Source organism: Lissotriton vulgaris, chromosome 6, assembly GCF_964263255.1.
Source record: "Lissotriton vulgaris chromosome 6, aLisVul1.2, whole genome shotgun sequence".
NCBI classification, from domain to species: domain Eukaryota; kingdom Metazoa; phylum Chordata; class Amphibia; order Caudata; family Salamandridae; genus Lissotriton; species Lissotriton vulgaris.
Genome location: NC_141694.1, coordinates 1,306,321,272 through 1,306,348,987, shown reverse-complemented (window position 1 = coordinate 1,306,348,987; position 27,716 = coordinate 1,306,321,272). Strand labels below are relative to the sequence as shown.

At 41.2% G+C, this 27,716-nt stretch overlaps 1 protein-coding gene across 1 annotated transcript in view; it reads right to left on the bottom strand.

The window, feature by feature from the left end:
- Positions 1–27,716, bottom strand: part of AHI1 (Abelson helper integration site 1) — a 665,760-nt gene that overhangs the window by 524,662 nt on the left and 113,382 nt on the right. Inside the window, exons 5-6 of the mRNA XM_086925781.1 lie at positions 18,851–19,044; positions 11,383–11,587 (exon numbers count right to left, since the gene is read on the bottom strand). Of these exons, the coding sequence (XP_086781907.1) occupies positions 11,383–11,587; positions 18,851–19,044 (399 nt within the window). The remainder of the gene's footprint in view (positions 1–11,382; positions 11,588–18,850; positions 19,045–27,716) is intronic.

Genomic DNA, 27,716 nt, shown 5'->3' with positions numbered 1-27,716 from the left:
CAATCAGCACAATTGCAGAGTATTTCGTGTACACCCAGTGCAGCACATGGTCCTTGATGCATTCATCATAATTTGTGGTTATTCTTATCATTATTGACTGCACTATGTTTAAATTTCATCATTAGTGTGTGCTTTTTTTAAACAAATATAATCTCATTTGCTTAAAACTCAAAACTTATTTTATCCATCGTGTGGGAGTGAATTAACATTCTTAACTTCCTTAGTGCGCACCCGCACATGTAACTCTCAAGGTTAAAGCACATTTATTGAGCGATGTAGAGGTGAACATACTATTAGGCAAACCTTCAAGCGAACCAGCACCGAATGTGTAAAATGTGGTGGAAGGTAATTAATATACATATATTTTTTCATACCTGTTAGGCCAAAAACTAGTCAAGGCAATAGCGAAACCTAAGGTAGACAGCATGAGTCAGAAAGCAGCTCAAGTTAGTACAAGACGATAAAGGACTATGTCAAGGACTATCTTGCTTACCCCCGTATATCTGTGTATCATCGGAGGTCTCAAAACTTCAAATATAATCTTTCCGGCACGTGTTTTAATATGTAATTGAGTGAAAATATCCTGTGGACAATACAGACTACATTAAGATACACCAAGATCAATATTAATGTATGTATTCACAAATCCGAACGCTCCGTATTTCCATTTTCCTCTTACCTTTCAATAATAATATATTGTCCAAGCCGAACACGTATTGGCTTCCTTTAATGCACGTTATGTTTCCAATGTCTCAAACGTCATATATATGGTAGACTTTTCAAGTCTAAAGTAAATAGGAAAATAATCCCATTTAATGACATGTTCCGCCCTGTACCCGATAAAAATTGAATTCTAAGCCTTATAAAGTGCTCCCTTTCTTACCTCTATCCGTTATGAAGGTTCCGAGTACTCTGCCCAATTACAGGTCACGAAGTCAAACACTTCTTCCGCCTAAATTAACAAACACCGAAACTGAGGATGGACTACAGCGTCATGCTAGACATCTTAGCAGGCGCCATCTTGAGTTAGTGTATTAAGTATAACCGGAAGCAGAAAAGGACTAACATGTCCAGTTGCAACATACCAGCAGGCACCATCTTATGCTAGTATATTACAAATAGTGCCAACTAAAAAAGAAATAAATCAAACTAATATTCTCCATATTCTAGATTCATTCGTCCATCTTAAATCGTGTAGACCAATTTTGATAGGTGAGCCTCTATCCGGATCCACTGTCCCTTTCCAAGTCACGAAAACAAACATATTCTCACCTCTATCTACACACACCTCCACAAAGAAAGACTACCGTGTCATGTTCACACTATTAGCAGGCGCCATTGTGTACCAATGTATTTTGTATAATGTTAATCAGGTAAAATCACATGTCAGGTAAAGAATGTTTACCATACAATCCAACCACTACATAATGACTACCAAATATAATGAACTTTTCTCTAGGGGGTGAATCCAGTCACTTTTTGAGCCTAATCACCCTAAAATCTAAATTCCATTATAAGTGATCTACATCTCAACAGAAATGCTTTATGTAACAGAACCTAATCACCATTTAACTAATAAGACATTAACTCTACCATTACCATAATATTGATGTTACAATATAATATTAGTAGAATTACATGAACTCTGTATCTCCATATCCCATCTTGTGATTCAGTTTCAGATACAGCCCCTCTTTATGCTTATATTCGCTGCTTAATATTAGTTTCCTAAGAAATATTGCAGCTCCTGGTCAAAGTTCAAACTATCTTCTACCGCTCTTAGGTGCATTATCCACGTTGCCTCATGTCTGCACAGCCTAAGTTCACGGTTGCCACCCCTTAAGTTCATGGCTATATGTGTATGCCAAAAAAGTAAATTTCTTGTTCTCCCCTGTTTACCTCATGTGTTGATATGAAGCCTAACAGGTATGAAAAAAACATATGTATAATAATCACCTTCCACCCCCTTTTACACATTGGGTGCTGGTTCGCATGAAGGTTTTCCTAACAGTATGTTCACCTCTACATCGCTCAATAAATGTGCTTTAACCTTGAGAGTTACATGTGTGGGTGCGCACTAAGGAAGTTAATAATGTAAATTCACTCCAACATGATGGATAAAATACGTTTTGAGTTTTAAGCAAATGAGATTATATTTGTTTATAAATGTAAACACTAATGATGAAATTTATACATAATGGAATCAATAATGATAAGAATACCCACAATTATTTCCTCCTCAATTGAACCCATTGTCATTTCTGATCATGCCCCGCTTGTTGCTGATTTTGACTTGCTCCCCTCAATTCCCAAGTCTTCTAGATGGAGGTTTAATAACTCCCTTTTGCAGGATCCACTTTTTTCTTCTTCTTTCATTTCCTTTACAGAAGAATTTCTTTCTTTGAATTCATCTCCTGATATTTCTCCTTCACTGCTTTGGGATACTTTTAAGGCGACAGCCCGTGGCTTTATCATAGATTTTGTATCCAAGAAAAAGAAACATTTTCTTAATCAGCAAAACAAATTGTTAGCTAATATTAAAGGTTTAGAGCATCTTTTTGACACATCCTCTTCTGCTTCCTCCTTACGGGAGCTTATTGGTGCTAAACTTGACTTTAATAAAACATCTACTGATAACGCCTCTTTTGTATTACTCCGAATGAGCGCTCGGTATTATGGTGGATGCAATAAAGTTGGCAAACTCCTGGCGAATTATCTTAAATCCCGAAAGAACCGTGTTTTGATAGACTCTATTCATTCATCGGATGAGAAAACCCTTTTCAAAGACCAAGACATTTTAAATTAATTCATGGAGTTTTACAAAACTTTATATACCACAGAATCCTCTCCACTTCCTTATTCTATTGACTCCTATCTTACTTATGTTCCACCTTCACCCCATATAGACCTAGTATTTAGCTCTCTAGAATCTGATCTGTCTATCCAAGAGATATCTCAATCCCTAAATCTTCTTAAGAAAAATAAAACACCTGGCCCTGATAGGTTTACGGTAGAATTTTTTCTTCATTTCTCTCATCTTCTTTTTCCCAAACTTCTACAACTCTTTCAATGTTTCCACACTAATGGTAAGGCACAGGGTACTTTCTTATTTGCTAAAATCTGCTTAATCCATAAAGATGGCCGCGATCCCAAACAGTGTATAAATTATCGCCCTATAACCCTTGTAAATCTAGATCATAAAATCTTTACCAAACTGCTTGCGATACGTCTTGAGCCTCTTCTACCGAAACGAATTGGTTTGGGGCAAGGTGATTTTGTTAAAGGTAGGTTAACATCTGACAACTTTCGCTTATTTTTTAACATTTTAAATAAGGCCTCTTCTCTTTCTTCTCCCCGTGCTGCAGTCTCTATCGACGCAGAGAAGGCTTCCAAAAGAGATGATTGGTCCTTCTTATTTAAAGCTCTCCATTGGCATGGTTTTGGTCCTAAATTCATTTCTTTGACATCTTTGTTATATTCAGCTCCTAAAGCTTCTGTAGCAGTCAATGGTCTTCTATCTCAATCTTTTTCCTTAAATCGCGATGTCCGTCAAGGCTGCCCTCTTTCGCCCCTTCTTTTTATTGGCAGTTTGTATATATGAAGAGGTTGACCTTGTTTTGTAAAGATTTTCTCTTGTCTGGTGGTTGATTTAGTAAATGGCACAGAATGCTTTCATGATCTCCGGTGTCATGTGCTCGTGGACATCAGATACTTGAAATACTTGTAGGCAATAACTGTTGGGCAGTCTGCCTCTGTAAAGTACTTCCAAAAAAGTCAGGATACTATTTTGTGCCTTCAGACCTCTGAAGCATTCAATGCTGAAGAATGAACTTGGAGAAGCAGCCTCTTTACAAAACAAGGTCAACCTCTTCTTATATACAAGCTGCCATGCTGCTTATTAATTTCTTTGATATCCAGGTGGAACCTTATTTAAAATGGAACACACTGACATTTTATTTAGTCCTGAGGAAGACCTCAAGCAGATGTTTTCACAATCACATCAATTCCCAGGGGTCGAACCTACGACGCATACTTACAAGTGTTATTGATCAACTTGACCAATAGTGAGTAAGAGGATTAATTCCTTGTTGTGTTGAATCACACTTTTCGTGTATCTCACACTGTGTCTAAATGTATAGTTTTGATATAAGAGTAATGGTTATGTCTTAACTGTGTTGTGATATATATGTAAACACATTGTTTGTTTTCACTTCACATCTCATATTCGTTAATAAGTGTAGTTGTACACTATATATGTGTGTATACAAATGTCCCGTCGCTTTGCTTATTTTTTATGATTTTGTCATAAAAATCCAAAACATATTCAGAATTGTAGGAGTAGTTATGGTAGAGTTTCTTTACTTATGAGTTGCTCTTATGTTTATCATTAAATGAAAATCTCATCTTAATAGAGGGATATTACATAAAACGTTTTTTCGCTCTCTGAAATTATCATAGATCAGACATTGAATTTGCTTCTTCTGTTGAACCATATGTAAGAAAACAAGTTATTTACCTGTAACTGTAGATCTCCAGTATTGAAAGCTTTAAAAGATTCACATGCCTGAATCATTCCCCGTCGTTGAGACGGGAGTCTCCGGTACATAAAAAAGCAATGCTTAGTGTATAGCAAACTGAAAAGAGGCTTAGGCCCCTTTCCCTTTTGCAACCCATAACCTTCGTTATGTAAAAAGAGACCAAACTTGTCTCTAGACCAATCAGATCTACTCACCTTCTAGAACACTCCTGAGAGAACCTTTTGCCCCTCAGATGTTCGCGCACTTGTGCCATAGACCCCTTTCATGCTAAATCCAAGGAGAGCCTCTCAGGGGAGGAGGGTGGGTCGCATGTGAATCTATGAAAGCTTCCAATACTGGAGAACTATAGTTACAGGTAAGTAACTTGTTTTCTTACTCCAGTATTAAAGCTTTCATAGATTCACATGCCTAAATCAAAATAGCGAGCAGTAAATCATAGCACATTTTGTTATGTCACCCAAAACCATGAACTAGGCAAGATAAGTCATCTAACAATAGTAGTAGCCAGACATAAATATATATATAGATAACCGTTTATAAATCATATATAATACAACATATGATAATAAAATGTGCTTATATTACCCACCAAGGAAGGAGAGATGGTAAAGAAGGCTCTCTGTTACTGGAAAAGGTTCCTCAGTACTGCTTGTCCCACTGCCACATCCTTCTCTGGAGGTGCATCAAGGCAGTAATGTCTGGTGAAAGTATTCGTAATCTTCCAGGTAGCAGCCCTGCAGATATCCTGGATAGGTACGCCTGAAAATAAAGCAGTGGAGGTGGACACTGCTCTCGTGGAATGTGCACGAACACATGCATTTAACGGCTTCCCAGCCCCCTGATGACAGTACTGTATTGCAATTGAAATCCACCAGATAATATCCCGTTTTAACAATGGGAACCCCTTCCTGGGTGCACTAAAAGCCACAAATAATTGGGTAGATTTCCTGAAAGGCTTTGGTCTTTGTAAGTAATAATTCAGACAGCGTTGAACATCTAAAGAATGGAAAGTTTTCGCTGCAGCCGTCGACAGTTAAGGGAAAAACTGTTTAAGGATCAATGGCTCATTCAGATGAAAATCTGTTGGTACTTTTGGAATGAATTCGGGATTAGTCCTGAGGACAATCCTGTCCTCTCTGAACTGCGTTCCTGAATTGCGAGAGCCTGCATTTCCCCCACTCTCCTGGCTGAAGTGAAAGCTATCAGGAGGGCCACTTTCCAGGATAAGAATTTAAGATCCGCCCTGTGAATTGGTTCGAAGAACAATGTTCAACTGCCAGAGCGGTGGTGGAGGCCTTATAGGGGAGAAGGCCCTAAATAATCCCTTCATGAATTGTTTTATAATTCTCTCTGACCATAGAGATGGACCTGAAGAAGTTCTCTTTTATCGAGTGATCTGCGCCAGATGCACCTTAATAGAGGCATGGGCTAAACCAGATTTCGCTAGCATCAGGATATATGGGATGATTTATTGTGCGCCTCAGAGGATGGAGATTGTTTTCCTGGCACCATAAACAGACTCTTTTCCATTTCATCCTGTACGTTCTATTTGTGCTCTCAGCCCTGGCCTTTGATAGTATATCTCTGCATTCTGCAGAAATCTCTAATTCGTGACATTCACGGTATTCAGGAGCCAGGCCGCTAATCGCAGTGATTTCGGGTCTGGATGAAGCACCTGTCCCTGGGACATAGTCAAGAGTGCTGGGATCGGCTGTAGACGAATTGGACGATTCTCCGACAATAGGAGCAACTCTATGAACCAGTGTTGCCTGGGCCACCAAGGGCCTATCAGTATTATCTTGCACGGTTCCTTCTTTATCTTCGTGAGCACCCGTGGCAGGAGGGGAATCGGTGGAAAGGCGTAGGCAAAGACGCCTGACCATGCCATCGAAAACGCATTCCCCTATGATCACTGTTGATGATGCCAGCTTGCGAAGAACCGGCATTTTTGTTCTGGGCTGTTGCAAACAGATCCACTGTCGGAACTCCCCATTCGCTAAAGACTCTTAATAATATGTCCTCGTTGAGCTCCCACCCGTGGCAGGTCCATTTCTGTCTGCTGAGAGTGTCCGCTTTGATGTTCTGATCTCCTGGAAGGTGCACCACCTTTAGAGATACTCTGTGTTCTACAGCCAATTCCCATATCTTTTGTGCTTTCCGCGATAGGGAGAGTGGTCCTGTGCCTCCCTGTTTGTTGAGGTAGTGCATCGCGGTTGTGTTGTCTATTATCACTAAAACAGACCTTCCCCGAATTCTTGGGAGGAAAGACAGCAGCGCCAAGCCTACTGTTCTTAGCTCCAACAAGTTGATGTGAAGTTGTTGGTCTTGCAATTTGCAGCGACCGCTGACCTGCAGATCCTGAGGGACTTCCCCCCCCATCCTTCCAAAGATGCATCCGTGGTAATCACCAATGGAGCCGGTTCGGAAATGAAGGAAAGACCCACAGAGATGTTTCTGCTTTGGATCCACCAGGTTACTGCCTGCAGCATAGCTGGCATGGCTTTCACTTTGTCCTCGAAGGATCCCTTTGCCTGGTGCCATTGTAGATCCAGCTCCTCCTGCAATGGACGCATTTTTAGTCGGCAAAGAGGAATAGAGGTATGCACGAGGACATGCGTACTGAAAGACACTTTTTTCTCTTGAACTCCTTGGCCAGAGTTACAAGTCCCAGTTGCCTCTCTGTGGAGGGAAATGCTTTGTTCTTTAAGGTGTCCAGAATTGCCCCTAGGAATGTGATTTTTCTTGAAGGCTGAAGGGGTGATTTTTCCATTTTCAAAGTCAGCCCCACTTCAGCAAACAACTGCATGCATGCCATAGTTGAAGTCTGAGCTGAAGCTTCCAATGGTGCTTTATCAACCAATCGTCCAGGTATGGAAATACTTGGCGTTTTCGTTTTCTGGGAAAGACCGCCACTGGCGCTAGACATTTCGTAAAAATTCTCGGGGCAGACTTGAGGCCGAATGGCAGCACTCTAAACTGGTAATGGTCTCCGGCAACTGGAAACCGAAGATACTTTCTGAGGAAAGGATGAATGGGGATATGAAAATATGCATCTTGCAAGTCTAGGGTGGTCATATGATCCCCTGGGTTTAAAAGCAGTAGAATGTCATGGAGGGTCACCATCCGGAATTACTGTTTTTTGAGGTAAGTATTTATTGATCTTAGGTCTAATATCAGAGAGCATTCTTCCGGACCAGGAAGAAACCGGAATAAAATCCCGTCCCCTTCTGGTAGATCGGCACTGGTTCTATCGCTCCCTTTCGGAGCATTGTCCGAATTTCTCGGCGCATTTGAAATAAATGTTTGATCTCTCGACTTGTAGGTGAAGTGCAAGGGGGAATTGAAGAAATTCTAGAGTATGTCCGAATTGTATGATGTTGAGGACCCATTTGTCCGTAGTTATTGTCTGCCAATGATGTAGATCTTCCACCCAGGGGGACTTGTGGAGGGGGAGGAATACATGATGCCAGATACCGGAGGTTGTCATTGTCTTCTATTATTATCTTTTCCTTGACGACCCCCTCCTCCTCTAGGAGCGGACTTAGTATAGCTCCCCGATTGTCTCTGCCCCTACTGTTGACAGTATTGTTGTGATGATGATGAATAAGAGGGGTATCTGTTGGTAACCGCCTCTATAGGATGGCACTCTCCATATCCCTCTTCGTAATCATCCTACTGGCATTTTACATGTAGTTGTGATGGACTAATGGCATAACCAAAGGGTCAGTCATCCTCCTCCCCTTCTGAATCCTCCTCCTTTAGTAGATGTGATGGAACCAGAGGAGTAATTTTGCTCGGGGAGGTGACCTCTGGCGTAATCCCCTTCTTACAGACAATCAGCTGTTTTTCTGGAATTTCTCTTGTCGACGAGCCCGTCGTCGAGATCACCGTCGACACTACTGTTGTCGATGCCGTAGTCGACATCAGGTGTAGGGCGCTCTCTGTCGTCGACGACATAGTAACCGTCGACGACCCCGTCGTCGTCACCGTCGACAACTATCCAGTCGTCGACATGGTCGCCGTCACCGCTGCCATCGTCGTCGATGTTGTCGCCGATGTTACCGGCGTCAACGCAACCGTCTACGCTGACGCCGTTGATACAATAGGCAATGATGGTGACTTTGCAATTTTGCTTTACCTCTATCTTCATCATCGACGACGATGGTTTATTCCTCGACGATCCCGTCGACGATGCAGGTTTTTTAGATTTCTCCTCAGGAGGCATAGAAGACCGCTTTCTGAAGGGCTATTTGACCTGAGGAGGTGACTTTGAAGGAACAGAAGTAGATTTCTTTGACGATTTTTCACTAGAAGTGTGTCCTTTACTCTCCTTTTCCTTAGATTGAGGAGATTTTGAAGGACTACGCCCAGAAGACCCATGAGTGGTCTTTTTGAGGGCCTTCCCAGGACGTTCCTGTGAGGAATGAGTCTGAGGAGATTTTCTTCTCTTTTGAGATCTCCTAGATGTAGAGGAGGATCCCTCATCGCTGCCACTAGAGATAACCTCCTTTCTGTCCTTTAGTTTCTGAAGCCATATCAAAAGGTGTCCCTCACGATCTCTAAGAGTCTTACTAGAGAAAGGTCCTTGGCCTGGTGATCAGGGTATAGACAGTAAATGCAGTCAGCATGAGTGTTATCAGTGTAGAGCCTCTTCTTTGAACAAGTAGCACAGGCTCTAATAGACCTTTCTTCTCTTTCCCAGACATTCCTCAAAGAATGTACTTGAAGACAGTCCAAAGTATTATCAAATCCAACTGAAGATGAAAGAACAAAGTTCCTCAAAAAGGCTAAAAAGACAGAGTTTGAGCAAAGCTCAAAGGAGACTCCCTAGCACAACGTGCAGTAGAAAATCTGAGGGGCAAAAGGTTCTCTCTGGAGTGTTCTAGAGGGTGAGGTGATCTGATTGGTCTAGAGATAAGTTTGTTCTCTTTTTACATAACGAAGGTTATGGGTTGCAAAAGGGAAAGGGGCCTAGGCCTCTTTTCAGTTTGCTATACACTAAGCATTGCTTTTTTATGTACCGGAGACTCCTGTCTCAACGACTGGGAATGATTCAGGCATTTCAATCTATGAAAGCTCTAATACTGGAGTAAATATGGATTTATTTTTGTCATCATTAACCAAGTATTTAACTAAGATTTCAACTCCTGATCACGTAATCGTTCTGAAAATTTCCAACCTCAATAGATCATTTGTTTTTTTTTCCCCTACAATATTTGTTCCCCTTTTTGGTTATTACATTTCTTATGCTTGTATATTTGCCTACCTCTTGCAAGAGATAAGGTAAGGTTAATAGTATCTAAGCCTATTATATTGTAGTGTTATAAGAAGTCTATAATATAATCTCATGATCATCAATTATAGTACTGCACTATATACTTCCCCTTTAACCCCTTTTTCTTCCCCCCCTCTTCTTTCCTTTACTATTGCTAAAATGAAAAAAGCTTTCTATTTTGCGTATTGTCTGTTTGTCTATTTATTATATTATACATATTTTGGTTTTCCATGACTTTTTCTCATTTAATTGTTGCTTCCTTAATAAAAAGCTTTTTAAACAGGAAAAAACATTAAGTTCATACCTAGAATAGAAACTGATCTACGTTTAGGGCCAGATGTACAACCACTCTAAATTGCGACTCACAATTTGAGCTCAATTGCGACTTGCAAATTGCGAGTCCCAATTAAGAATGTACAACAGTGTCAGAGACACTTTTAGCGATTCCCAATGGGGTCGCAAAATACGAAGCTCGTGAATATTAATGAGCCACTCGCAATTTGCAACCCCATTTGCAATGGCTCCCAGGGATGGTGGCCTGCAGGGCTCAGCAGACCTCCATGTCTGGCACCGCTTTTCAATAAAGCATGTTTTTTAATGCAGCCTGATGCTTTTATAAAATGGGATGCATTCATAAAAACAAATGAAACTTTTTGTTAAATTTTTTTAAGGGCCGGTAGTGATCCCTGGGAGCACTGCCTGCCCTTAAAAATTATTTTTGTAGCCTGTCACAAAGGGGAAGGGGTCTCCTGGGGACCCCTTCCCATTTGCAACTCCATGATGGTGGTAATTTGCGAGTGTTTTGCAACTGCAGTTGCAAAACATTGGTACATGGCTTTGTGGTCGCTATTAGAAAGAGAACACCCCTTTCTAATAGAGAGTCACTAAATACTATTTTGCGAGTCGCAATTTATTTTGCGACTCATAAAATAGTGTTTGTACATTGGCCATAGGTTTTTAGCATGCGCAAACGGGTTGCAAACCCGTTTGCGCATGCAAAATACCATCGTACATCTGGCCCTTAGTCCCATACTTGCTATGTATGAATTGTGGATCAGCAGAGATATTTGACTACTGAAAAAAGCCTACAGCAAATCATAAAGTTCCAGAGGTCCTACTCATATAATTCCATTCACAATTCATGTGTCTAGCCCTACTGTTCTTTAGCTGTGGGAGAGCTATGGAGTATACTACAAGCCGGTGCATTGAATGAATTTGCAAACTGAATCACGTATACATGGAGACATGGAGAGAAGTGGATGTGGCCGTCTAACACACCTCATTTTTTATGAACACAAATACGTTTTTAAGACAGTGATTTTCTAGGTAGTATCATAACAGATGCCATTTTCTTTACTGTGTATGTTATCTGCTTCCTCAAGATAAACTGCAATTATTTCTTCTCTACAAGCTAGATGCCAAATACCTGTACAGCGTTATGTTGCTTTTACATTTTTTGTTTGCTTCAGTAAGTATCACACTGAGAAATTCCATCAAAGTCTTACTCGAATATATCTTCTACGTGGCATGTGTTTCACATAAAATACATTCTATAAATTCTGCAATTACCCATAATCCTGTTTGACGTGTAGTCCGGTTTTTTCATCGATGACGTGAATCTTTACTGTTGGATGTAAAACTATCATATCATTTTTAAGTTTATCAGTTCGATGGATGAAAATTCCCAAGACAAGTTTTTCATATATTAAACTTTTGGAGTACATTTCATTTTCCATAGCGTTTTCAGCAATGACAACCGGATCACTCTCTGAAACTGAAAGAAAACAAACATGTACGTAAACTGTAATTTGAATGTAACTAAAGGGTTCAACAGCTAAAATATGAAATGTCAAGACAGTGGAGCATTTTTCATCCCTAGCTGCGACTTGTAATTTGTGGATGGAAAAATGTGTTGCCAAAAAAGGTAATTGAGAACCAAAGCCAGACATGCGAAAAAGAAAACGTATCTACATATGCTTCTCCAACTGATATATCTTTTGTAGATTTTCACGTTGAGAATATTTCCATCGAGTTTTACAAGTCAAATGAAAATCCAATTAGTGATTGGGTTATTTTGCTAATTTCTTCAATGGATGGAAACATAACCTTTGAAATAATTTATAGCACAGCTGAAGCTCCGATAAGCTACTAATCTCATGAACGTGAAATAACTAAATCTATGAATGTTACCAATGCTGGAAAAGCATCATATCCCTTTTTACAATTAGAGGTAAATAAATAGTTTCGGGAAATTGTGTATTTCGTCCAAAGTAAGGGCTAGAACAATAGTTCCAGAGACTGATTTTCATTTTTCCCAGCCACTTCGTTTTAAGGGCACAACAATGCAGTTAAATAATAAAAGCATCAAACCTCATTGCCTAATCAGCGGTACCTACTTGAATATGTTTTGCAGTCAGAGCCCATTATAACCAAAACATTGGATACAACAGCTGCAGAATCCTTCACTTCCACAGACAAATGTTCTTTTGCAGCAAATGTTTTCTCTAAAATACCAATTCTTTAATATAAATGAACAATTATTAAAGAAAATGAGACAGTATCACCTGATCCTTAACTTAACCTTTTCCGATAAATATTTCCCTGTACAAAAATAATGTCATGCTTACAGTATCACAGTTAAATAGTACGTGAAAAATAAACAAAGAGTAACTTGCATACTTTATTGGGTCGCCAGCGACATTTTGTATTTATGGGAAGTTTTCATACTAAGAAGGTTTTTTTATTTTAAGAATAACTTTAGCTATGTTTGACCAATCTACACACTTTTCAGGAAAAAAACACATTTGTTTCTTGTAGATCAATCTTGGAAAGGGTTGAGATATTTAGACAAAAGGAGAGAAGTTATAAGTGAATCTCAAGTTGTTGTTCCCATTTAAAATTCTACGTGGAAACTTTGTTCTAAAGCAGATACAATTATGACAGGAATAACTGTAACCTTGGGATGAAAAGGTCTCGTCCTATTCCATTCCGCAAGGAATTAATAAGACGAGACTATTGGGGCTAAACTAAGAGCTAAACTAAGCTCTGAAAAATGCGGATTTCCAGAAGTGTATGTGGTCTCGTGAACGCGCTTCTATCCGCCTGCCTCGCATCACCACATGAAAGCCATTTGTTGCTTGTTCACACTTCACGGCCGCCAGGCCGTGTCTCCCATTTCTCCTCCCCCGCCCCCTGCTTCACACTTTTCACGGCCGCCAGGCCGTGTCTCGCATTTCTCCTCCCCCCTCCCCACAGCAATGCCAAGAGCTTGTTTTTATTGCTGCACTTTCCTGCTCTACAAGCCCAGTTTGTGTCTTTGGTGGTTCTGCTTGTTGCTTGTTGCAATGTTATACAGCGCAAACTTGACCTGTAAGTTTCAGAGTGCTTTACATCAGCAACACTTACATTACATGAGCACATTTATTTGTCAATAGGTGGGGAGATTATTCAGATTAAGTGCTTTGCCCAGAATCGCAGAATGTAGAGCCGACGCCGAGACTGGAACCTGATTCCCTAGCTCGAAATTCAGCAGCGCCTGGTGTTTACGTCACATCCTCTCTCTCTTTGTTTGGTGTACTTAAAGTAATGGAACACCATTCACCCTTTTGGATAATAAGGACAGTGTCGCTGATTCTAAGAGTGACATAAGCATTCAATGGGACTGTTCTACCCGTTTCTTTGTGTTGTCTGATGCCAGTGCTTTGACGTAATCAGGATGTAAAATAGCACTATGCCATTGCTCCACTCTGATTTCGGTCACATTGACAGGTGCAGTAGACTCAGTTCGCTAGTCTTTTTTTTAACTATAACTTGTGATAAATGTACTTGTCTGTTGAGAGATTGAATTATTGAGTTCTGCACATAATTTTAATGAAATACTAATCCGGTGGAGATTCCACCACCTCTCGTTGCGTACTCCTATCAACATGCCGACATGCCGGCAGCTGCTCGCTGCGCTCACTGCTCAGTTATATAGCTTTTGGCCTGACAGTGTAGTTCCTCGAGCAAATCACAGCCACCAACGCGCAAAGAAGCGTCTTTCCATTTATATTGTTATTGAGAATCAAGCATCAGAGGTTATCGGAAGCTAGTTGCGAAATGCAGACAAATTATGTTGACCTTTCAAAAGGGAAAAAAATGCGATGAGAAAATGCTTACTTATTTTTGAAGTGGGGGATTGGTATGTGTTTATAACTTTCTACATTTCTGCGTCACTTCCAATTAGTACTTTTTACTAATTTAGACTTTTTATTTTATGATATTTTGGGCACATTTACTAAGCGTGTATAGCTAGCTGTAGCTGGGGCGCTGGAAGGGCTCTATATTTTTGTGGCAATACTGAACCTTGTAATGACTTTTATTGTTTATGCTATAATATTTCTTGGGCATTCACTGAGCGCAAGTAGCTGTAGCTCAGGCTGTGCAGTAGCCTTGTATGCGTAAGGGCCTGTCTTTAAACAGCCGCGCCTACCGTATCTGATGTTTAAGTAAGACTTTCTGGCGCTGTATGTAAATTGGCTTGAAACTGGCTTGAAGCTGTGAGAGATGTGGGAAGCAAATATTGTCATTCACACATCCTGAATCAAGTAAGGTTTTGTGTGTCACAGTGCACTTCTGTATCCTTCACCTCTTTCATCTTCAACTTGTTTGGTTTGGTGCAAATCCCTTCTGCAGTTTTTAAGAAAAGCCTGAAATCAGTGGGTCTAGGAATCTATATATATGTCACTGTCTGCTTTGTGAATCCGAAATGTATCTTCCCCAACCTCGAAAGGACCCTAACATGTTTTCAATCTAATGACTATGGTGCGCATGGCCTGCTGTCGTTATTAGATTCAAAACCAAACTGAAACTTAGTTTCAGTTTTATTGTTTCAGTGCTCATGGGGCTATCTCAGCCCCCTGAGCACCGTAACACTTGGGAGAGATATCGTTGGAAAGGGGAGAATCTCCCTTTCCCAATGGTACCCCTCCCTAGTGAATCCCTGCTTGGACCCCTGGGGCAATCCCCAAGCAGGGATCCACTCTCTAGGCACCAGGGAGAGGGGAGCGGCTCCTTGGGCAAGGGCCTTTGCTCTCCCCATATTTTTGGGGCTAAATTCAGTCTCTCAGCCCCCATGCTTGACGTATTGAGGCAACATCAAAATTGCCTATCACAAAATCCTTTCGGCCATTGCCTGTTGCGGGTACTAGGGCCTCCCAAACGAGTGAGGCACCATTTTTATTGGGAGACGTGGGGGAACGCTGGGTGGTAGGAAATTTGTGTCAACCCGGTGATGCAACAACTTTCTAACACAAAAATGTGTGGAAAAAAGGATTTTTGTTCTGATAAATTTGAAGTTAGCAGGGGATTCTGGGTAAGAAAACGTTGGGAGAGCCACGCAAGCCATACCTCCCTGAAATCCCCTGGGTGTCTATTTTAGAAATGTGTGGGTTTGATAGGTTTCCCTAGCTGGCCGCCGAGCACAGGGCCAAAAACCCAGGTGACCCCCCTTGCAAAACCAGGTTGTTTTGCGATAGGCAATTTTGATGTTGCCTCAATCCGTTTTGGGCCCTTGCTTGTCGCAGGTACTTGGGCCTCCCACAAGAGAGAGGCCCCATTTTTAATCGGAAGACCTGGGGGAATGCTGGGAGGTAGGGAATTTGTGTCAGCTCAGTGATGCCACAGCTTTCCCACACAAAAATGTGTGGGAAAAGTGATTTTTCCAGCTAAATTTCAGGTTTGCAGGGGATTCTGGGTAAGAAAACCGTTGGGGGATCCACACAAGCCATACTTCCCTGGAATCCCACGGGTGTCTAGTTTTCACAAATGTATGGGTTTGCTAGGTTTCCCTAGGTGCCGGTAGAGCTAGGGTTTAAAATCTACAGCAAGGCATTTTGCAAAAAAAGGATACGTTTTCACTGTGAAAATGTGGTGAATCCGTGTTGCGTTTTTGGCCGTTTCCTGTCGCGGGCACTAGGCATACCCACACAAGTGAGGTACCATTTTCTTGGAAGACTTTGAGGAATGCAGGGTGGGGGGAATTTTGTGGATCCACACAGAATTCCAGAACTTTACAACACAGAAATGTGAGGAAAATGTGTTTTTTTTTTACAAATCTTTAGGTTTGCAAGGGATTCTGAGTAATAGCATCTGGTGAGAGCCAGTCAAGTCACCCCAGCCTGGATTCCCTTGGGTGTCTAGTTTTCAAAAATGTATAGGTTTGCTAGATTTACCTAGGTGCCGGCAGAGCTAGGGTTTAAAATCTACAGCTAGGCACTCTACAAAAAAAGGGTCAGTTTTCACTGTAAAAATAAAGTGTGTCCACATTGCATTTTGAGCAGTTTCCTATTGCGGGCACTAGGCCTACTCACACAAGTGAGGTACCATTTTAATCTGGAGACTTAGGGTAACACAGAATTGTAAAGCAACTGTTATTACCTATTGACTTTCGATGGATTTCTGCCTTCCAAATGAAAGACAATGTGTAAAAAAGAAGCTATTTTGAAAAATTACCTATAATTCTCAAACTAGTATGAATATTCCCAATTTCGGAAATGTACAAATATCTACTGTTTCTAAACTCTATATTTTGTTCCAATTTCAGAAATACATAGGTGTCTTTCATACCGATTTTTCCATGTATATATTTTCCCACATGAATTGCTATATACTCTGTACATAAATCAAAAACCATTCCAAGACTCTGCTCAGTTATTGGCTTTGGGTTCGTCAGGTTATTGGTGAACCTACAAGTCCTATATATCCCCACAACCAGAAAGGTCCAGCGGATGTAACGGTAAATTGCTTTGAAACAGCTGTCATAGCTCTAGTTTTATTCATCGAACGGAACGTCAATCAGTGGTAAAAGAAGCACGACTGGCCTGTAGCGTGCTTCATACTACAAAGTCCATAATGCAGTTGATGCCATTGCTATTCGTTCGGTACTATTTCCGGATATCCAGTTTGCAGAGTGCAAAGCTTGAACCATCTTTGCTAGAGGAGCGTTTTAACAACTGAAGCTGAATTCGCTACTAATCAGGTAAAAGCCGCCTCGGCTTTAGATGAACGAACCGCCACATAGTTGATCTACATGACTAATGGCTCACCCGTTTTTCTTCACAGTACGTTAGAAGATTGAATCTGCGAATGCAAAATGGCAACATTGTTTCCTCTGGAGCCTTCGGCTTAATTAAATTGTGCCAGCCGTGAAATTCCCACACGGGGCTATCACTCGAAACATTGCACCACATAAGTGCTCGAGGCTGTTAACGTCCACTTTTGATTCCACGTTAAGATGTGATTTTGAGACAAACAGCCTTCCTGTTTTCTTGCAGCATTATACCCCGGGACACAACCGGACAGGCTTGTTGGAAATAGGTGCAAACCTCTGCCATTCCTCCCATAACACCCTTTCCATAAAACAAACACAATGTACGTCCAACCTCCTTCTATGTTTATAATTAAAAAAACTATGTTCAGCGAATTCAGTCGCTCTAAAATAAAAATATCCCCATGTCCCTAGTTATGACTGAAAAATATCTATTGTCATCAAAAAGGCGTGACTTCACAAATTAAGGTATTCCCCACTACTTCTATCAACTAGCATGAGAACGTAGCTGAAATAACACTAAGAGCGATGTTGTGTAACTTTAATAAAATATTCCTGGAACTTGTATCTATGCAGATTATCCAGTCCCAATCCCTGAAGAGAACCCTCAAATGACTAGTGACTCGAAACGCGTCGGAGTTCACCTTCTACTCGGTTTATTAAAATGACAATTGTCTATGCTGAGCATTGTGCGTCAAATGCTAGATGCCCGCAAGCTGCCCAAATGAATTCCCAGTAGTTTAACAGCCATTGCAGTGTTTTTTAAAAAATGATGTATTCATGTTGACGCAATCGGTTGTTTTGGTATGAATTAATATGACTGGTACATAATTCTGATTCAACACATTTATGTTGTGATTTGGTTTGTTTTGTATATATAATGTATGTTTTATGACCACAGTTTCACTAATGTAGTGTATCTTTTGAAAAGACATGGTCTGACATAAATAGTTTTCTGTAAACAAAGTAATTACATTTCGTAAGACCATTCGAATTGGATAAAGGTCGCAAACCGTTTAATTATTGAACAGCAACAATGAATAGCAGGTCAGATTTTTGTCTTTCATAATGCACTGAAACATTGAGCAGGCAACAGTACGCAGGGCATAGTCCATGGCATACATTTGTTTAAGAATTGAGTAGACAACCATGATATTTTTAACCAAGTTGTTCTAGAATTTATAGTCACGTCATGGTTTGAGCACCTTCTTCACAGTTCCTGGGTGTAAACCCTTTCTTGGCATAAGCTCGGTCTTGATGTCAAATTTAGTTTTGTTCCATTCAATGATTTTTAGTTTTTTCCTCCAAAATATCTTCCCTGTGGAATTTAAACCAGTTTGCATTAAACTTTGCAAGATCAAACTTAGGAGGCTACATTTTGTTTTGAACAGGTTTGTCAAATGGGCTAACATTTCTGAACCAGAAAACGATTTTCCTGTGAACTAAAGAACTGAACCATAACTATGGTCAATATTGTGACGTTTTCATTCAAAACAAATGTTCACCACAAAACATTAGGACCCATGTGAAAAATTTAGCACAATCTTGCTATATGAGAAATTAGTTCTTGGTAAACGGCGATTGCTGCAATCTAGAAAACTTAAGATTCAGTCTCCTGACTTCTGGGCACAAAAAAAGCAGACAAGCGAGTATGAATGTTTAATGCAAGGGAGCTTTATCATCAGACCCACTTCAACAAATAGTCAACGCTGCCAAAAAGCTGCAAACAATAACAACCAACGTTGTGCCTGTATTACACCTTGCTCAGTGATGGGAGTCGGTACACTCTACTGGAAATGTAGTTTGGCACTTCAGTGCCATAGGTATCTAATGTTAGCTTTCCTGTTAGCTGGAACAAATTTCATGGTTTCTCTTTTTAGAGACAGTGGCACTTTTGTTTTAAGTGACATTCTGTAGCAGATAATAACAAAAAATCTTCACTATACAAACCATTTTTTGCTTTATTCTTTGTCTTTTTCACTTTAGTCTTCTTTTGGTAAATCTCTTCTTCCTCTCTTCCATTTTCCATATTTGGTACACGTATCTTGTCACCATCTTCAGCAAGTATTCCTCTCAATGGTCCTTTCTTTTTTATTTTGGACTCTTCAGAAGGAATAGCATTAAGTTCTGAAATGGACATTACACTGCAATACAAAAAACAGTTTATTTTTTGATTTCAAAGAATTTTATTAGTTTTATACAAATACAATAGCATTCTTTGGGCCTGTTGTGCAATTATGTGTACATTCCCAAGATGGTGACAGCAATGTCTTTTATTTTGTAGTGAACCCCTGATGAAGGATTTTGAACAATCCGAAATGCATTGGGTATATTAAATCTCACAACCAAGGATGTTTATTGTTGGCATAACGTGCACGGAAAAAGGCCTGGAGCATATCCGTGTCATGAGAAGTTATTAACACATGCGCATATCACGTGTGAAATGAATTTGAAAAATAAAAACCGAACGAAGAATAATTTGAGAGTACGAGTTGGAATTACTGAATTTGGTGAAAAGTTACTAAACAAGTCTGATGCTGTGCGCTGGGATTGGAGTGGAACTCGACTCCATCACTCAACTGTTGTAAACGTTTACGTGAATAAAGGGGCGGATCACGTATCCCATGGCGCACGCATTAAGCATAAAAACCAAGTTAAAAAACGATTACCTGAACTTTAAACGAGGTGTGCACGACAAACTTCTCCAATTGACATTCCCAAGATAACCAGACTACATCAACAGGCTGTGCTACAGAACTGAAGGGAGCTTGAACGTTTGAATTGCCTCAAGTGGAACAACAAGGTGATGTATGGAATCCTTGAAATAATCTCAGCCACCTGCAATCTCTCGGGCAGCATCCCAATCCATACTTTTTTGCCCACCTCAGTGGCGTCACTAGGGTTGGTGTCACCCGGGGCGCATAACTCATGTTGTCACCCCCTCTACGAAGATTGCACTGTCATAGGGGTCACTCTGTACCTTTTCATATGGCGGTACACTTGGCATTTGCATTGCACTGACCTCTTTTGCGGATAATCTGAGGGGGCGGGCATTTCACATTTTGAACACTATTGCAGGCGGTTTGAGGATTCTTCCTACTCCAGACTCCAGCCTGTTGTGAGTCCTCGGTGTAGCCTATTAGGGCAAGCTGAGTTGCACCAAAGGAATGGCCAGGTTGTTTTTCCGGCACCCGCGACTGGGGACTCGGTATCCCATGATTATCGTGGCTCCCGCGACAGACGTGATGACGTCAGACGCGGAGCCACGTAACCAGCTCAGCACGCAAACTGCCGGCAGGATACCGAGGGTACTTCATCTAATTCCCGGAAGCCGCTGTCACCTTCGCGGCGATCCGGAAGCAGGCAGTGGGACGAGGTTCTCCCTCGGAACAGTAAGGAGTTGGAAGGGGGCTTGCTTGTGTTCTATTCTTTTACGCAAGCTCTCCTCGATGGGCTAACGCTGGTTGACTTCATTATGCCTGGGTTACTCACTTACTAGTAATGACGCTGGGCGCAGGGGCTTTTCTGATGATCGAGCTTGATATGAAAGAGCCTGTTTGGTGCTATTTGTTTCCCTTACTTTGTTCCTGTGAATATAGGTTGTGTTCTTGGGACACCTACCTGCAGGGTGCCATGTCGAGTTTACATCTTTAATAAACTCGGTGAGTACATGAATCATAGTCACATTATACATCTCTGAGTGACGTTGCATGTGGGTCATATATCTTGTAAGGTAATACCTTTACTGGACAGACGTTCCGGACCTATGGATATATGTAGATGTTTGTTTGTTTTAGCATTGCACATAATTGTTTCTTGGACTTAAATTGATGGGTGAAGAATTCATTATCCACTGAGGCTACAGTTAACGGACCAATTCTAAGATTTTTTCTTGTCAAAATCAAAGGGGTCGCTGAATTAATTTGGGCACATTCCCTTTTTACAACATACTTACATAGGATTATTATCATTCCAGTTTGTGTCTCCCGCATTGTTGGGATCCCCTCCACACATGTTGATTCAACTGGAATCTCGTGTGATCAGTTATTTGGTACTTTGACCGAACTAACCATCAGAAGCCACCTTTTCCCTCATGAGGCGGAAGCCGGGAGGTCTCTCTCTGTCACTTTGCCTTTTTTTACTTTGTAATTTTACTTCGCGTGATATGTGTGCTTGATTAAGAAGCGCCAGAGATCTTAGCGTGTACTTTGTTTTTAATAGGGTGTGACGGGTAGCGCCTGACTAATACGCGCTAGAGACTGTAACACTCCAAGACTTTGTTGGCGCTCCTAAAGCGCTCTGTGTGCCTTCCCCCCTTCCCTGCCTCCGGACCGCCCTCGTCCGAGTACCGACGCCGAGGGCTGGGATTCCGGTTGGTGGCGGCCATATTGGGTGTGGGCCAGGCGGGTGACGCGCTCTAGCAGCGCTTTAAAAACATGAGAGTGAGCCAGCTCCAGGATAACCATCAGAAGCCACCTTTTCCCTCATGAGGCGGAAGCCGGGAGGTCTCTCTCTGTCACTTTGCCCTTTTTTACTTTGTAATTTTACGTCGCGTGATATGTGTGCTTGATTAAGAAGCGCTAGAGATCTTTTTTTTTTTTTTTAAACCTTTTTTATTCAGATTTTTACAACATGTTATTTAAAGCCCTTGGTTCCCACCCCCCCCCCCCCACCCCCCATGAGGACAGGTATTTCTAATATTATTTACAAAGAGATTTACATTACACAAATACAAATTCCTAAAGAGGGGGTAACAGAGAACAGAAAAAAAAAAAAAAAGAAAAAAAAAAAATAAACCATATTAACATCAAAACCCAATACACTATTGATCATACATTTCATTTTGCGATGATTTAATGAGACAGGTATTGGTATTCTCAATGAGGTTCAGTTGCGTTATTTGGTGGATAAATTTTTTTAGCATTTATCCAAGGCATTTTTGAATCCTATATTCAATGCGCCTGTATCCAATCTAGCAAAGGTGCCCAGATTTTCATGCCTCTCTGCCGAATATTACGCCCCTTTTGTTTATAAATGGCTACCTCGAGGCTACATGTCGCAAGTAATCTAGCCTTCCATTGGGAAAAGGATGGTGGAATGGGATCGAGCCAGGCTGATGCGACACATAGTCGAAAGATTGCCATTGCCACGAAGATCACCCCTTGAACTTGTCTAGGCCGATCTTTATTAGTGATGCCCAGTATAATCTCTTCAGTTGTTATGTTAATCCCAGCGCCGGTGATATCAGCAAGAAACCCAGATATTTCATTTATTACGTTTGATAGAGTATTACATGTGGCGAACATATGCACAATGTCTGCAGCAGGAAATGCACATCGCGGGCAAGTAGTGCCCTTACCTGTCCCCCATTTAGCAATTTTATACGGTGTATAATACATCGAAAAGTATGTTTTATAGAATTGTGCCTGTAATTTTAAGGACATTAAGTAAGTAAGTGACAGGTCATATGCCATAAGTGGAATGCTAGGTGGAACTTCTAGTTTAATTTGCCATTCCGCCCCATGTTTGTCCATATCATCTGGGAGCAAGGTATTGAAGTTTTCATAAATCTCGCCAATTCTTGGGGGCGTGTTGTTGCGCATATTTTCTATGATTTGGCATATTTGAAATTTAATACGACCACCCCCTTTTTTTAGCAGGAAGTCTCTCACTTGAAGATATTTAAAGAAATCCCTGTTGTGGATGTTGTAGTCTTTTTTTAATTCATCAAATGATTTCAATCCCTGAGTAGAGTAGAAACATCCGAGTTGCTCTATCCCTAGTGTACACCAGCTCTGTATATAAGAGTCATGAAATATTTCTGGAAGATCTGAATTCTGAAGAACCGGTGTGTAATGTGAAAATCGCCCAAGACCAAGTAATTTCTTGACCTGTCTCCAGACTTTGACCACATTGTTGATGGTTTTGAATTTCACCCTTTTAAGGTGATCATCATTAACGTCCCGCCAGAGACAGCCAGTACTCCCATTCCCTAGGATAAGTTCTTGTGGTGTAGGAATACTCAAATCATCTGGGTTAGATTTTAACAATCTTGTGCTGTAATTCATAACTGTAGCCCAATAATAAAGCATGAAATTAGGTAACGCCCACCCCCCACGCTCTCTAGGTAGTGTGATCCATTTTAGTGCTCTCCGAGGTTTACTATAACCCCATAAAAATTGTGAGAACATTGAATCTATTTTCTTAAATACATGTGGTGGGAATTCCAAGCAAATTGCCCTAAAAAAATATAAAAACTTAGGAAAAAAAACCATCTTCACTAAATTTGTTCTACCTCCGATAGACAGATGTAGGTTATCTAACCGTGACAATTCTCTCTTAGTGTGTAGCATAAGTGGCTCCAGATTGTTATTTACAATATTCTCAACATTGGCACTAATGCTAACACCCAAGTATGTTGCTTTATCAGTTATTCTCGGGTCTCTCATCACAATCTTAGAATTAAGCACGAGCAGTGTCTTGCTGGAATTTAGCTTGTACCCCGAAGCTCTACCGAAGTTCTGTGCTTCATTCTCAATGAGATTCATAGCAGTTGTAGGATCCCCTGTGACAATAGCAATATCGTCAGCATACGCTAAGCATTTTGTTTCTAAACCGCGCACACTTATAGGGGCAATTAACACGTTTTTTTCGAGCCTGTGTATGAACCCATCTATGTAGATGGCAAAAAGGAGGGGCGAACAAGGGCACCCCTGTCGTGTCCCCCTGTTAATTTTAAAATTGTCGGTTAACTCCCCGTTAATCAATACCCTAGCACTGGGATCAACATATAGCTGTTGGATCGCTGTAATATATTTCTTACCTATGCCACAGTTTCGCATGGCGGCCCACAGGAACTTCCAGGAGACCCTATCAAACGCCTTCTCTGCGTCGAGCAGTATGAGCGCCATAGGGTCTCCTGTCGTTCCCGTGTAGTCAAAGAGGGATATAACTCTTTGCACATGGTCAGTTGTAGATCTCCCTGGTATAAACCCATGTTGTCTTTCAGAGACTATATTATGAATCCGAGGTGCTAGCCGTGACGCTAATAATTTGGAATATATTTTGGAATCCCCATTAATCAATGTAATAGGTCGATACGACCCCATTTCCTGGGGATCTTTGTTTTTTTTGGGGAAAATTATTATTTTTGCATGTGACCAGGATTTCGGGGGATTCCCGCCTTCAAATATGTTTTGAAATAATTCAGTCATGATAGGCTTGAGTTGTGGTATAAATTTTATATAGAACTCAGTCGGAATCCCATCTAAGCCTGCAGCTTTTCCAGTTGCTAGGGAGTTCATAGATAGTAGGATTTCCTCCCAGCATAATGCACTATCTAAGATTTCTTGATCTTCTAATCCCAAGCCCTCTGTAATAGATGGTTCAATATAGCTCATGGGATCCTCACATGCATTCTCATCCTCATGATATAATTTCTGATAGAATATTTGAAAAGCTTTTCTAATATCTGCAGGATCTGTCTTCAAACCAAGCGTAGGATCATTAATTGCTTTAATTAGGGTACCGGATATCTCTTCCCGAGTTCTGACCGCTAGATGATGACCCATTTTCTCCCCCAATTCATAAATAGTCTCCCTGCGGGTAGTTGCTCTCACAACTGCTTTCTCAATTAGAATTTCTGATATACAGTTTTTAGCTATTGCCACCTTATTCACTTCCCTGTCTGTCTTCTTGCCATCCTGTACTGCCTTGATCAGGTCTTCTTCCGCGATCCGCAGACTTTGTTCCAGGGACCTCAATTTTTGTTTATCTAAATTGTTACGTCGGAATGAGAATCGCATAGTTTCACCCCTGATACATGCCTTCATAGTGTCCCAAACATTTTCTATTGAGGTGGACCCCAAATTGTCCTCCAGAAAGGCCGGAATCCAGTTCCTCATATGCGTGCAATATTCCTCATTATTCAATAGCGCTCTTTCGAACGTCCAACTAGTAGCTGTGGGTCTATTGGCCCCCACTGTTATAGTCAGTTCAAGAGGATTGTGGTCCGAGAGAGTTCTCGTGTGTTTTTTTATTTGGCAGGTTGATTTTAAAGCACAGGACATGAGCATATAGTCCAGTCTTAAATGTCTAGAATGCGGGTAAGAATAATAGGTATAACCAGGATTCCCCGGGTATGTCTCTGACCACCCATCTATTAATCCATGACATACACACAAATCATTCAGAGATTGATATACCTTTCGTTTCCTACCATTGTAAACAAAGCCTGGGTCAGCTAACCATTTGTTAGGTAAGTGGATGTTAAGATCTCCACAGACAATAATAGGGAGGGGCCAATGTACCAGTTCGTTAGAAATATTGTTCATCACTTCCTGATCATCACTAATATTGCCATAAACAGTGCATAGTGTCAATTTATTTTTCCCTTTATTATAGCAGCACTCAGTTATCACAAATCGTCCGAATTTATCCGCGATTGAACGCGAGAACTGGATCCCTCCACCCTTCGCCAAGATAGCTACCCCTTTTGTACGTGACCCCTGGGATGTAGCAGAGATAAGTCTATATCCAAGTGTTTTCAGAAGATATTGTTGTGATCCCTCAATGTGAGTCTCCTGGAGACATATAATATCTGCTGCAGATAGCTTAAACCCTTCTGCCACTTTCTGCCTCTTCTTAATATCATTCAGCCCGCATATATTCAATGAAAGTATTTTCAATTTAGTCATCCATCTCTTTCAAAGTTACCATATAGATCAAATGCGGGCCCTGGATCCAGCCTTTCCTCAACAGCCTCCATTCCCATCTCCCCCTGTATATTTTTTGTGCTCCTTGTGTAAGATCCGATTCCTGTCCCCACCCTCCCCTCTCCCCCTAAAACCCCGTTGGATCCCCCCCCCGTCCCTACACCCCCCACCCCCCCACCATCTAGTGAGACTGCCTGGTTCCCTTGGAACCAGGTTGTGGGCATCGAGTGATTCGTTGGCAGCTAGTGTCACCGCATCCTGACCCCTGTCGCTGTGGGAGTTTCGGGGAGGTATATTTTTGACGATTTTACATTTTCTTATCTTCATTGTATATAAACATACCATCTGTCTATATAACATAAGATACCCCCCTCCCTCCTGCTTTCTCAAGATGTCTTATTCCTTATGCCGCGGTTGCCTGGTTAAAAAGATATTTAGTAACAACCTATTTTTTAGGGATTTTTTCCCCCCTCCTTTTTTTTGGGTTTTTCTTTGCCATCTTTATTTTTTGTAATCTCTTCGAGATAAGTTTGTGCTTGAAGTTCGCTAGTGAAGCTTCTGGTGACACCATTATAGATAATTTTCAGTCTTGCAGGATTCTGTAGAAATACCGTCGCTCCCAACTGTTCAAAAGGATCAAAAAGTTGTCGCATTCGCCATCTTCTTTCCACTGTCGCATGGGCAAAGTCTGGTCTGCTAAAAAATGTATATCCTTTGTGTTCTCTTTTATGGGTTGGGCGTGCCAGGTCAAATATTGCTTCACGTAGGAGGAAATTGCCAAAATACACCAACATTGCTCTTGGGTACTTCTCTGATGAATGGGATCGTTTATTGAGGGTTAGCGGAAAGCGATGGGCCCGCTGGATTTCTTTGTCCCAGTCCCAGGTGGTGAGCTCCGGAAAAGATTCTTTAAAGAGCGATATCATGTAGCCCCTGGAGTTGGTCCCCTCGACTCCCTCCGGAATTCCCAAGAGGCGTAAATTATTTCTCCTGGCCCGATTTTCTTGATCCTCCACTTTCATCATCAGGTCTCTCACAATCCCTTCATGCTCTTTTCCCTGTTTCTGTAGAGAGGATACATCCTTTTCGAGGCTCTCTGTCCGTAACTCAACCGATGCCATTCTATCTGATATTTCTAGACAAGTTTGCCCCACCTTATTGATTGCTCCTTGAAGTTTCTTATTGTCAAGTTTCACGACTTCTTGAAATTTCATAATTGAGTTGAATACATCGCCCAGGGATGGTTCAGTTTGGCCCCTCATCACATCGGGTGTTTTATGGTCAGATACGTTGGTATCTCTTAGCAAGTTGTATTTTGGATCGGGCATTGATGTGCCTTGTGTAGGTGGATTCCTGTGGCGATGCTCTATCCGCTCAGTGTTACTTCCTTGATCCGTGGTATCTTCATCAATAAATTTATTATGTCTCCTTTGTCTTCTTTTCTTTTTATCTTGTCTTTTCTTTGCACTGTTGTCTTTAGAAGAATCATCCATCTTTTTAGAGTTGGAGTAGGAATTGGAGTCAGAAGATTCTAAGTTTTCAGATTGTATCTGTTCCTGGCTTAGTCCATGTGGTTCGCTTGATGTGGACATCCCCGTCTCATATACTTCCGACTCTGATAGTGACTCTGATTCAATTTCAGATCCATCTGGCAATAGGGTTATATTGCCTGGATTTCCCTCGAGGCTTCTAGGTGGATCCATCTTTTCCGACTCTACTGAACTCGGGCTGAGAGGCATTTGTACCAAGGCATTTGGAGCAATGAGATTCTTTGTTTGTATAAAATCTTTGAGTGGTGGTGCAGTCAGATCTATAACTGGTCCTTTAGGTTCGGCTGGTTCAGCCCTGCACGTCTCTGTTGCTGGTCCAGTCGTGGTTCTCACACTCAGCGCTGCTGGGATCTTACTCCGATTACTGAGTGTTTTGGGCAATTCACTTAGGTTACTTGGATTGCTGTCAATCTCTGATATTTTGTCTTGCGGGGTTTGTCCCTTAGATACTGGTGTAAAAATGGTTGAGATCCGGGGTTGAGCTTCGTTGGCCTGACCACTAATTTTGGCCGCTGATTTCAGGTTTTTAATCGCCTGTAACCGCTTGGCTTT